Consider the following 12,530-nt stretch of genomic DNA (forward strand, 5'->3'; position numbering starts at 1 on the left):
TTTAGAATGTTTACCTGTCCGAACCAACGGAAGTGGGGCTTATTCAATTTCTCCAAGTCCCTGCGAATGGATTCTACTAATTGGAGGAAATTGGCTGCATATACATTTTTGAATTTGGTGCCCTCGATAGTGGTGCGTTGTGACCATTCCTGGCAGGGCAGATCTTTTCCCCCTTTTTTTAATTCATTTCTTTCCCCTAATAATATAACCTCATAAGGAAAGGACGTCCCAGAGCCCTCTCCCTTACCCCCCTCTCAGTCAGCCCCCCTATGCGGCTTCAAGTTTGGGTACTGCTTTGCCCCTGCCGAGGTTACCCACTAGTGATACACTCGCCCGGGTACTAAATCTTGCTAACCTAACAACATGCAAGGCGCACCCAAATACACAGTGTACAACATGCATCAGGTTACTTGCGACATTAAGTTTCAACGTGTTGGTGTCTTATCTGCATGACATCGGGGAGTCCATTTCTACAGGGGGAGGGGGGAGAGGGGGCACCAGGGCATATAGGGGCACATGTCACCCGCATGAGTCGCATTCCATCCATGCTTTCTGAGCCTGAGAAACAGGGATGTCAGGAGCTCCTATTCAGTTGCCCTGTAAAGCAGGCCGAGTTCTGGAGGGTGGTGAGAAGGGAAGCTTTCTCCTGGGTGGCCTCTTCCTCCTACTCTGAGTTCAATCTGCCGGACTTCCGAGGTGATGGAGGACAGTCTTTCTTGCATAGAGTTCTCCAAGTTTGCCAACATAGAGGCAAGATCCTCTTTCGACGGCAGGTTTTGCAGGATCTCCTGAAAGTTTGAAGCCCCAAAAGGGCCGGATTGCTCCGAGCCCGTTGGGCTTGCTGGCGGGGAGCCACGTGGGGAGGATGACGTCGCCTCATTGTCCTCCGTGATGAGAGCTCTGACTTTGTCCCTGAAATATCTATCTAATTTGGCCGCTTTTTTGCACGAGCCTGGGCTAGCAGATTCCTGGGATAATGATGGTTTCTTCTTATTGCCCATATTTGCTCAATAGTGAGGGTTGGTAGCAGTTATTATATTGGCTTGTGGGAGCTCGCCAGAGATGCGCCCGTTCACATAGGATGACAGGCCACGCCTCCAAATGAATAGGTTTTTGATTGAATTTGGATTGTTGGAAGAATGGCCAGTTTAGATTTGTTCAGGCTGGAAAAGATGTTTTCTGAATGTTTGTAATGGAAACAAGGCCTTGAATTGTAAAAATTAAGTCACCTTTTTTGCATAATGTTAGCATATTGAACATTTTATTCCCCCTGATTTTCTATACAATATTTGTTGTATAATTCTAGGTAATTGGAGCTTTTCTGAGTACAATAGATATATAAATAGATGGACAAAGGGACAATACATAGACAGACAGAGAGAAAGACAGATGATAGATAGGTAGATAGTAAACTTGTTGATATGGTTCATCCTGTATAGCAATTTTCCAAATATTGGTCAATTGGGATTTGCTAAATTCCGGACTCCAAACTGCCATACGACCGAATAAATGACTCACCCAATGGACGAGCATGTTACTTTTGGGTCATGATTCGGAGTACTGCCCATGACGCCAAAAAAAAAAAAGAGATGGTCAGTGGAAAAAATATAATTAATGGGACAGCCACCTTATGTTGATATAATTCACCGATCTAGTGACAAGTGACCAATAGAGGTAAAAAAGTGAAGCATTAGATATAAAATCTATATTTGTACATTATATATTAAATAAATGCATATATATGTATGTGTGTTATTTTATATACTTTAGTTATTTTTTTATACTTTATTTTTTGTTTATTTATTTACATAATCTTTTGCAGTACACTGATTTTCACAATTTTTTTTTGTTCTGATTTGTTTCCCCAAATATTTTTGAGGATGAAATTAGAACAAGCCAATCCACCACATGGATGAAATACTGCCATGCTGAATATGTTTTTCGTGGTTTGGCTGAACCACATTTAAGTCTGGTAGATAGATATTTAGACGGACGGACAGATAGATAAATAATTTCCTACAACACGATTAACTACTACTTCGGTAACAAATGTCATTGTACTTACCATGTTGTGAAACATAATACACCAAGCAGCGTGATAATGATCTCTAAAGAGAACTGCAGCTACAACCCCCTGTAAACCTACAACAGGTTAGGATGTGATAAGCAATTAGGTGTCCTTTCTAAGCAAGACAACCAGTAAGGTGTTAATCATGTGGGAACAGAATGATCTGCAGGCACAAAAAGACACTCATCACCACATCTGTCAGTAAGGAAGCAGAATAAAGTGGATATTAAAGATGCAAAATATACAGAAATGACTGGCTGGAAATCCTGTAAAACGTATGAGTTTTGCAAATTGCAATCATAAGGGCAGAAAAGTATATTTAAAAAAAAAATACTCCTATTCCTCATAGTGTAAACAATACACACAAGTACATAATGTTATTTACTAAAATGGGAATTGTCAGGAATTCAAAATGAATTTCAATTATGCCATAACAACCAAACAGAAAATATAGTTTATTTTGTGAATTACTTTTAAATTCTGGCTTTAAAAAAAAAAAAATTGCTTTGAATTCAGACAAAAAACATTTTTTTTTTTTACATAAGCATATCATTTTCACAACTTCCTCCTTTCCCTTCCACCACGAATCTTCTGGACTTCATCCTCCAAGGTGGGGAGTGTACCACCTGAGCCCAATGGATTGAGCAACATCTTACTTTGCTCTGAAGATATTAAGTGAATTTCCATTTATTTTATCCACCTTATAACCAATGTACACTATATACTTGTATTGTTTTTCACATATACTACATAGAAGGCACTGCACCATCAACACATCCTTAAGGTCGGGGTTGTAACACTTCACGCTGTTTAAAGGGGTCATATAGAATAAATGTGAGTGCATCCTTACCCACCTACAGTCATGGGAAAAAGAAAGTACACCCTCTTTCAATTCTATGGTTTTACAAATCAGGACATAATAACAATCATCTGGCGGCTATGGGCTGAAGCGCTACGAGTGTCCCAGTTCTAGCTAGGAAGTGTGCTTGGCGGAGGAACCCAACTGGGGTACCAGGTGGTCCGTCACAATAGTGTTGTATCTTTGGGTTAAATGGATCTATAACATACAGTCATGGGGGAAAACAATTACACCTCTTTAAAATCTATGGTTTTACATATCAGGGCATAATAACTATCATCTGTTCCTTGGCAGGTGTTAAAATTACGTCAGTACAACCTCTGATGAACAGCAACATATTACATATTACACCTTAGTTTTTAACAACTAGCTTCTCTATTTAGCTTTATTTTTGTTAACCCCTTAAGGACTGAGCCAAATGTACACGTTGTGATCAAAACAAAACGTAAACAAAATCTGGAATTTGACTATATGTCTGTTCAACTGCAATTCGACTCTTTAATATTAAGTGCACCCACACTTGTTATATATCATTTTATTCAGGAAAAATAGGGCTTTTATTTAACATCAAATACTTTGGTATGAAACATAATTTAATATGAATAAAATGTAAAAAAAATGGGAGAAAATAAGATTTTTTTTAAAAATAAATTTGTTCTAATACTGTTAGCTTTTACTGCAATAAAATACACATATTTGTATTCATTGATGTCTCACGTGTAAAACAGTACCCCCTATGTACAGGTTTTATGGTGTTTTGAAAAGTTATAGGGTCAAATATAGCATGTTAAATTTTTTCTGTTTTTTCATATTGAAATTCGCCGATTGGTTACGTTGCCTTTGAGAGCGTATGGTAGCCTAGGAATGAGAATTACCCCCATGATGTCATACCATTTGCAATAGTAGACAACCTAAGGTATTGCAAATGGGGTATGTCCAGTCTTTTGTAGTAGCCACTTGGTCACAAACACTGGCCAAAGTTAGTGTTAATATTTGTTTGTGTGTGAAAAATGCAAAAAACTAATTTGAATGCCAATTTTGCAAAAAAAAATCACTTTCACTGACGATATCATCGTTGTAATACATTTTACTGTTTTGAAACACTAATTTTTGTGTTCAGAGAGGCCTTCTGAGTAAAACAGTACCCCCCATGTACAGCTTTTATGGAGTCTTGGAAAGTTACAGGGTTAAATATAGTGCTTGCAAATTAAATTCTCTGCACTTTCTGCCTGGGTTGTCAGGCATGTCAGTCAAATTTTTATTAATAAAATCACATAATTATGCTAAAAGATTACTTAAATATACACATAGAATTTTAATATATATACATATATGTATTTAAATTCTACGTGTATACTTATGTAATCATTAAATTAATTATATTTTATCAAATATATATATATATATATATCTTATGTATATGTAACTTCATTCTAAGTGTATTTTGATACTAATATACTTATATTCATATTAAAATACACTACGTATGACGTTACATATATATTTAAGATGTATATATATTATATATATATTAATTTATTTTAAACATGTTTAATAATTTTTTACACCTCCCACTAGCAGGGGGACTGTCTGACAGCCCAGACAGTCCCCCTGATGGCAGATCCATAGTCAGCTAATGGGGGCCATGTGATCGCTCTTTTGAGAGCAATCACATGGCCCCTGGGGGCCTGATTTGCTGTGGGGGCCAGGGGGGGCTTCCTGGGCTGTAAGGCTGTCCTCCCGAAGCGGATCGATGGGAAGGTAAGTATTCCAGAGGCTCCAGGGCCGCAAGCCGTTACTGCGTTCTATGCCGCCGCAATGGCTTTAAAGCCCATTTAAATGGGGACAGCATAGAACGCCGTAACGGCGTTAAGGGATTAAATAAGTCATGACACAGTGTAATATTTCATGTGTTGTTGTTCATCTGAGATTGTATTGACCTACATTTAAGACCTGCTAAACAACAGAGGATTGTTATTATGCAACAACCTGATATGTAAAACCATAGATTTCTAAGAGGGTGTAAATTTTTTTCCCCCATGACTGTATGTTATAGACCCATTTAACCCAAAGATACAACACTATTGTGATGGACCACCTGGTACCCCGGTTGGGTACCTCCGCCAAGCACACTTCCTAGCTAGAACTGGGGTGCCCGTAGTGCTTCAGCCCCTAGCTGCCGTAGCTTGGCTGGGGTCTATCCGAAGTTTCCACCCTGGAACATGGTCCTGTGATACAGCTCCAAGTAATCACTCTCTCCTGCAGAATGTATAGCTGTCTCATCCAAACACTGAGACTTAGTGAAGGGTGAAAAGTAGAACTGGTTTTATTGAGTGAACCACAGGTTTATATAGAAATAATCACAACAGGGGTCTTCACACAAAGACACTCCTTGGAGTCTTGGTGTCTAGGACTGAATCAGGTCAAGAGTCCTAAACTAAATTACCTGCCTGACACCACAATGGCTATTGTATAATAAACTAATTATCTTCCCTTCTGTTTTACTTTGTATACACACAGATACACTAACACAATTATCTCCCATAGTACAAGAAAACTCATATAAAACACATATAATACTATACAGCAAATGAAAGGGGTCTCTGGAATTGGACAACACCCTTCTGGGAAAGCAACAAGAAAGGTTGCACACCCTGTATCTATAATGGGCACAGGGAGACTAAAACATAGGAGTAATCTGGGGACCTCCGTAAAGTGACCGTCTTCAGCCCCCCAGTGATGGTGACTATCGTCACAACTATATAGTGTCTATTTCTGTTTGCATTTCATATTTTTGGACCACCCACCAATTTCAAGATACACACCGCATATCCTATAGCGGGGATTGTACCGATCAAGACCATTCTATTGGAGTTATTGAACAGCTCCATTTCCTGTAAGTGTGTCACTTTTTCACCAATCCTCTATTTGTAGAATATACTACACTATATTACCTTCATATTGAGCCCTTATTTTTTTTAAGTTCATCTATTTTAGCATTTTATTTTAATTCCAACAATGCACTGTTTAGTAAATAAGTCCCAAATATGAATATAAATACTAAACAGCTGGGACAGCTACATTGGCTGGTTTTAGCCAAAGCAGGTTACAATTCACTACAATTTACTGTTTAGTGTCTAAACCTCACAGTGTTTCTGTGTCGTTTGAAGATGTATAATACACTGATTTATAATAACCACATTTAATCCAAAGACGAAAAAGCTGGAGCCGCAACTGATTTTACTGTACATTTATTGATGGCTAAGTTTGGCAGTCAAATTTCTAAAGCTATGTTCACTTTTATTCTGTCTTAATTATGCATTCATTAAAAGCTTTTGTACTCAACTGAATAAAGTAAATATTTTCTTGATCTCTGTAGTGTGCTCCCAGACTGTAGATTTGCACAGCAGGGCCCAGATAATATGAATAAATTGTATTTCCCCAAGGAGATTATCTTTCAAAGACATTTATATGAAAGTGCATTTTTTTTATCTGGCTCTTCTCGTCCTTCTTGGCTGTTGGTAACATGGTTATCTTTTGTTTACTTATGACAAGTTTAATTAATTATTTCCTCCCCCCCCTCTATTTTTTGGAATACATCCAGACTTACAATTTCTGAAAATATGCACACCACTACTTAATTTGTTAGGGCAGATTACTACTGTGAGGACCCCATTACCTATACACCCATCACAAGCCATTACTTATATGTCTCTGTCCTCCACTATACATCTCCACAATACTTTTATGCCTATGCTTCCCCTCTACAGCCATGCTACTCCAACACATCCTGTTCACCCATGCAATATTTTAAGAACATTCCATATTTTAGTCCACTCATCAGCCATATATCTAGCCCCCCATAGCACCTCTTCCCTCATAGTCCAGCCTCTCTCTCTTACCTCGACTTTTATATATAGTCTCACTCACAGTCAACTGACACAAGAGTATATCAAACACACGCTACTGCTCTCTCTACATTCCAAGTTTTATTATTGTCTCCCCCTATATACACCGAGATGTGCACCCACCCCCCACGACCCTCTTAGGTTAGGGCTCGACACTACCCACTATTCCACGCATAGCATACACGACACATGACCCACACCTAGGCACAGACAGACGGACGTATGCCCACTAAACCGGTGATGAACGCCAGAACTAAACAATCACCTAATGCCCCCCTCAAACAGCTGAGGAAGGTGCCAATCAACCACTCACAAGACTCCATAAATATGTACACACTAGACATATTTACTCACATCCAGCCCACCTCATGGGAACCCATAGCATGGGCACACTCGATCCACTAGAAAACAAGAAAAAGTGCAGACACAGGGCTACAAAGTTCTCCCTGACTACATGGACACACATTAGCTCCTTCGACTGTAGAACTACAGGACAAACACAATATGCTTGCTGCCCACCCTTTACTCTTGTTACGATATAAATGTAAAACATATGGACTAACTCTGACCTATGGTAATAACAATGCCGTTCACCAATCTGCCTATGTTGTAATGGCAGCACAAGTATGGGACACAAAAAGGAAAAGGGACACAATATTTACACACACACATATTTGTAAAATGCAAGTTGTTTTTAGTTCTCTGTACTAACTGACGGGATCAAAGGCTGTTTATTTAATGACAGAAAGGACTAAGATGGAGATGCTCAGGATAGAGCTAAACACGTGATTTTATTTTTCAGACCTTACTAATTCATATTTGATAGAATGGGTAATTTAATCAAATATTAATAATCATTACAAGTGCCAGTTTCCATTTATGGTGGCTTCCCCAACAAGCAGGCTCAGGCCTGATGTGAAAGGCAACAACAGTGCTAAATCCTTGTATCCTTATTAACACTGTGTACCTGTTCAAAACTAAACTAGTATAAACATGGACACAATGGATGACTTTAGAAAGTGGGCGTTGTGGGCATGGAGGTTAGGTAAATCTGTAAATGAATCTGATGAGTAATCAGTGTAGGTGTTAATTACACCCAGAGGTCATCCTTCCAACGAATTAATATTTTACTGTAATTAATAGTAATTAGGAAATGTGTTTATACAAAAAATGGAATATCAATATTTAAATTTGTTAACACCAGTTAAATAGTTTTTAAGCCATTGGAACATTAGACATATTATATAAAACATAAAGGCATATAATAATAATCTTTGAACATGTTATGGTCAAATAGTACCAACCCCCCTCCCCCCCAATTACGATCATCAAATATTGTAAACCATAAGTCAGAATAATGGTCAGGGAGCAGGGAAAAGAGCCAGCTGTATATTTTAATGTGTTACTGATAATATAATAATAGATACACAAATAATAATTGGGATTAGGCACAATACTGTTTTGTTTTTTTTTATCCACAAATGTTTCTGCAAAAGATGGATGAATAAATGTGGAAAAAACAATGTTGTAAATGCAAATAATTGAAATGTTTTATTTATCCCTGAACATAAATCTGCACCCTAAATAGTCTTTTACCCAACACTATTAACTGCGATGCAATAAGAACATGGTAGCTAAGTGGTTTTTACTTGTGGGTTTGGTTATTCACTAAATCCATTAGACAATTTCAGCAAATAAACACTACGTACAGTTACGTTAAATAATACAATACAGGATATGATGATTCCCCACTCCCCCTTTAATAGATCTGTTGCACTGTTTCTGTTATTCATATTACAGCAATTATTAAATGAAAGTCTGAGCACATTTTCCATTGTATAATAATATTTAAATGCATGTGCATGTTCCCTCCAAGTGAAATCCAAGTAACTAGAACCTATGTTTGCATTATAATTCATCAGTCTTCCCAATTAGGGATGAATACTTGTTATTGTGCTATAGAATTAATGGGCCAATCTACATGCGCATTGGCTGCTTTACCTTAACTAATTAAGCATATGTTAAATTTGCACAGTTGGCTACCTAACAAGCTACAGCATTTGGTCCTTTCATTGAATCTGACACTCTGTTCCATTTAACACTGACCACAAATTATACATTTTAGTGGAATTAGGCAGTTTTTCAAAATGCAAGTGACCTTGGACGATAATTTGTACATTCTAACCACAAATGGTCCCCATCGCAAATATTTATAGATGGGAATGTTATTACCTATTCTATTGTCTAAGGCCAGCTTGTTCCAGCTTTTTTTTATGGGGAGACCATAGAGCAATTAGAATCATAATTTGAGTAATCAAACCTGCTAAAGAATAATGAAATACAAAAAGTATAGTATACGCTATAAATCCCTGCCTCTGGGCCTTAGTGAAACTGGTCAGAATAATTAAAGAGCAATTTTAAATTTCTCTTTTTAATGTCAAATATCCAGTTGTCGGGTAAAGAAGTGTGGATTTCTACGTTTAAGTTTGTTTTTCCCATCACAAAAATATATTTGTTAACTATATCATACATTTTTGAATGGTCATGTATAAACAGAAAAAAAAATGTGGTTTCAGTTATTTGAAATATTATATGCCTAGGTGAAATACTAGAAGACAGAATATTTTTGTATTGTTATCTATCGTTTCTCTTCCATTACAGGAACTAAATAACTTGAATTACTTGGACCTGTATAAGCTTGCAGATCTGTTTAATCTGACATTGCTAGAGAACGCCGTGGTGGATTTTCTTGTAAAACATTTGTCTGAGCTTTTAAAAGGCCATCCTGAAGAAGTCCTTGCACTACCTTTCCGCCTTCTCAGAGAGGTCTTGAAGAGCGATCAGTTTACTTCACTTAGTGAAGAACAAATTTGGCAGGTGAGTTAAAATGAGTCGTGAAGCATGTTTTAGATTGTATTGTCAAGTTTTGTGATAAACCACTTCTAATTGCATGACATGCCATCATGGCCAATGAAGACCTTATATTTTCTTGGGTTCAGTGGATGTCTAATCTTACCACTAGAAGGCATCACACTTTGGTACTAGCCAGCACTTTGGGTTTTGGAACATGTGTTCAGTACATGTCTAGTTTTACCACAAGAGGTCATCACACTTCTGGTATTACCCAGTATTTTTGTTTCTGAACATGTATTTAGTTGAAGGCCCCACATATTCGTTCTACCCATATCCTGTATATATTACAATTGGTGAACCACGTACTTTGTATATATATTTTCTGGTGTGAGGGTGTTCGTGCCACTTAGACATCTTTTATTCCGATAATTTTAAAAGCTACATTTTATTTTACTTAGTGTCAATTTATTTTTATATTGTTTCACTTAGCAGGGTTTAAAACTATTTGGTACCCTAACATGCTGTCATTTTGTGTCCAAATTTAGTGGCATAAAGAAAAAGACCACCCATAATTTTATAAAAATTGAAAGGGTAGCTTAGTAGTCTATGACATACATTTAAAGATTAAAAAATCTTTGGATTGGAAAAAGTTAATTTCTCTCGAAGCTAGGAAAAAATATCCCCTCTTGATTTGAATTAGGATGAGTGACACCATGCTGACCAATTAGCTATAATCAGTGGTCAAAATGAAAAAAGATACCACAAGGTACTGGAGAAAAATGGTTGACAGAAAATGTCTAAATATCCCCAACACTATTTTCAACTTTTTAAAAACATACAGTTATGCTGTGCCCTTTTGAGAGTTTTTAATGGTTTTTCCTCGTTTCCCATAGAAAATATGGAATGTTTACAGCTTGAAAAGCGATGCACACATTCTATCATTTGGTATGGAAATGGCAAAAATAGACTAAAATCTCACTGGCAGAGGGACGATGCTGAAGCAGTAATTTCTCCCTGCAATTTAGTGACACCGCTTATATTTTTTTTCTTCCATTTTAATTTTTCTTTCTCTTTCTTTGTCTTTTCGTGTTACATGTTTACCCTGTTTCTCTCCATGGATGTGAGGAGCCTTTCTTTTCATAGCTAATGCCATCACCCTTTTGCTTTTCCTGTTCATAAACAGTATGCTAGATGTTACTTTACTTATTAATCTAATGGTCACATGTGACTTGCTGTTGTTTCTGGTGTACAGTGGAACCTCGGAACCTTATCCGTTCCAGAAGGCTATTCGAGTTCCAATTTTTTCGAGAACCAAAACATTTCCCATCAGAATTAATGTAAATTTGATTAATTAGTTCCAGACCCCCAAAATTACAGCATTTTAACTCACATTTTACATTTTAATAATACTTTGCATGCATAAAATCATACAGAAAAAAAAAACATTAAACACAATGTACAGTAAATAAAATGAAAATATAACTTCACTTTACCTGTAATCATGACAGTTAATGGTGTAAGTGGAAAGAAGAAGAGATATTATTATTTGGATGTGATAGGTAACCGTTCTTCTGACATTTAAAATGTGTCTAAAGTGAGACAGCTTTAAAATTGAACATGTTTGTGGCATGATTTGTTCGAGTACTGTGGAACGTTTGTGTATTAAGACATTTTTTTTCACAAATTTTTTTTTTGACTCCTGAATGGTTTGTTTGAGTTCCGAGGTTACACTGTATTTACTATGTGTGTTATACCTCTAACAAAGTTTTGTGTCATCTGCAAACACTAAAACATGGCTTTCAATGTCCATTTCAAGATCATTTATAAATATGTTAAATAGAAGCGGTCCCAATACAGAACCCTGAGGTTGTACTCTATCCTTAAGCCAATGTTCTACCCAAAAACAAGAATATTCATCTAGACCAATTTCTTTTCATTTGAAGAGTTTTATTGTGAGGAACCGTATCAAATGCCTTGGCAAAATCCAAGTAGATCACATCCACTGAAACATCCTGATCTATACTTCTATTTACTTCTTTGTAGAATGCAATTAGGTTAGTTTGACATGACCTATGTTTCATAAAACCATGCTGATTATTGCTAATAACAAGGTTCTTCCCAATGAATTCCTGAATATTATCCTTTAATAGCCCTTCAAATATTTTCCCAGTCACAGGAGTAAGGCTCACAGGTCTATAATTTCCAGGCAAGTATTTTCAACCCTTTATAAATATAGGAACAACATCTACCTTCCTCCAATCCTCCGGTACAATACCTGAAACAAAAGAATTTTGAAAGATTAAATACAGAGGTTATTTCCCCACTTAGCTCCTTAAGTACTCCTGGGTGAAAACCGTCAGGCCCCAGAACTTTATTTACATTAATTTTCTTTAACTACTGTAGTATCTGTCTCGAGTCATCCAAACACAAGTTATCTGCAGGTTTTTTTGCAGCGATCATATGCACATCTCTTGTCATCCTCATTAATATATACGGAAGAAAAATAGTTATTTAAAATTTCGGCCTTTTCCTGGTCTCCATTAACTAACAGACCCATCTCTGTTTCCAGTGTTTTTTTTTTTTTTTTTTAGAATTGATGTACTTGAAAACATTTTTGGGGTTGGTTTTGGATTCTTTGACTATCAATTTCTAATTTTCTAGTTTAGCCACTTTAATTACCTTTTTGCAAGCATTATTGGCTTCCTTATATCTTATATAGGATGTCTCTGATTTGCCCGATTTAAATGCTTTAAATGCCCTTTTCTTATTTTTAATAGCTTGTTTTAATTCTTTACTAAGCCACATTGGTTTCAATTTGTTTCTTTTATATTTATTACCCAAT

General features: G+C 36.6%; 1 protein-coding gene across 2 annotated transcripts in view; it reads left to right on the forward strand.

The window, feature by feature from the left end:
* KLHL32 (kelch like family member 32) overlaps positions 1-12,530 on the forward strand; it is a 308,535-nt gene that overhangs the window by 215,717 nt on the left and 80,288 nt on the right. For both annotated transcript variants that reach the window (XM_063441325.1, XM_063441326.1), the window contains one exon: positions 9,497-9,712. In XM_063441325.1, the coding sequence (XP_063297395.1) occupies positions 9,497-9,712 (216 nt within the window). The remainder of the gene's footprint in view (positions 1-9,496; positions 9,713-12,530) is intronic.

Source organism: Pelobates fuscus, chromosome 2, assembly GCF_036172605.1.
Source record: "Pelobates fuscus isolate aPelFus1 chromosome 2, aPelFus1.pri, whole genome shotgun sequence".
In the NCBI taxonomy this organism is placed as follows: domain Eukaryota; kingdom Metazoa; phylum Chordata; class Amphibia; order Anura; family Pelobatidae; genus Pelobates; species Pelobates fuscus.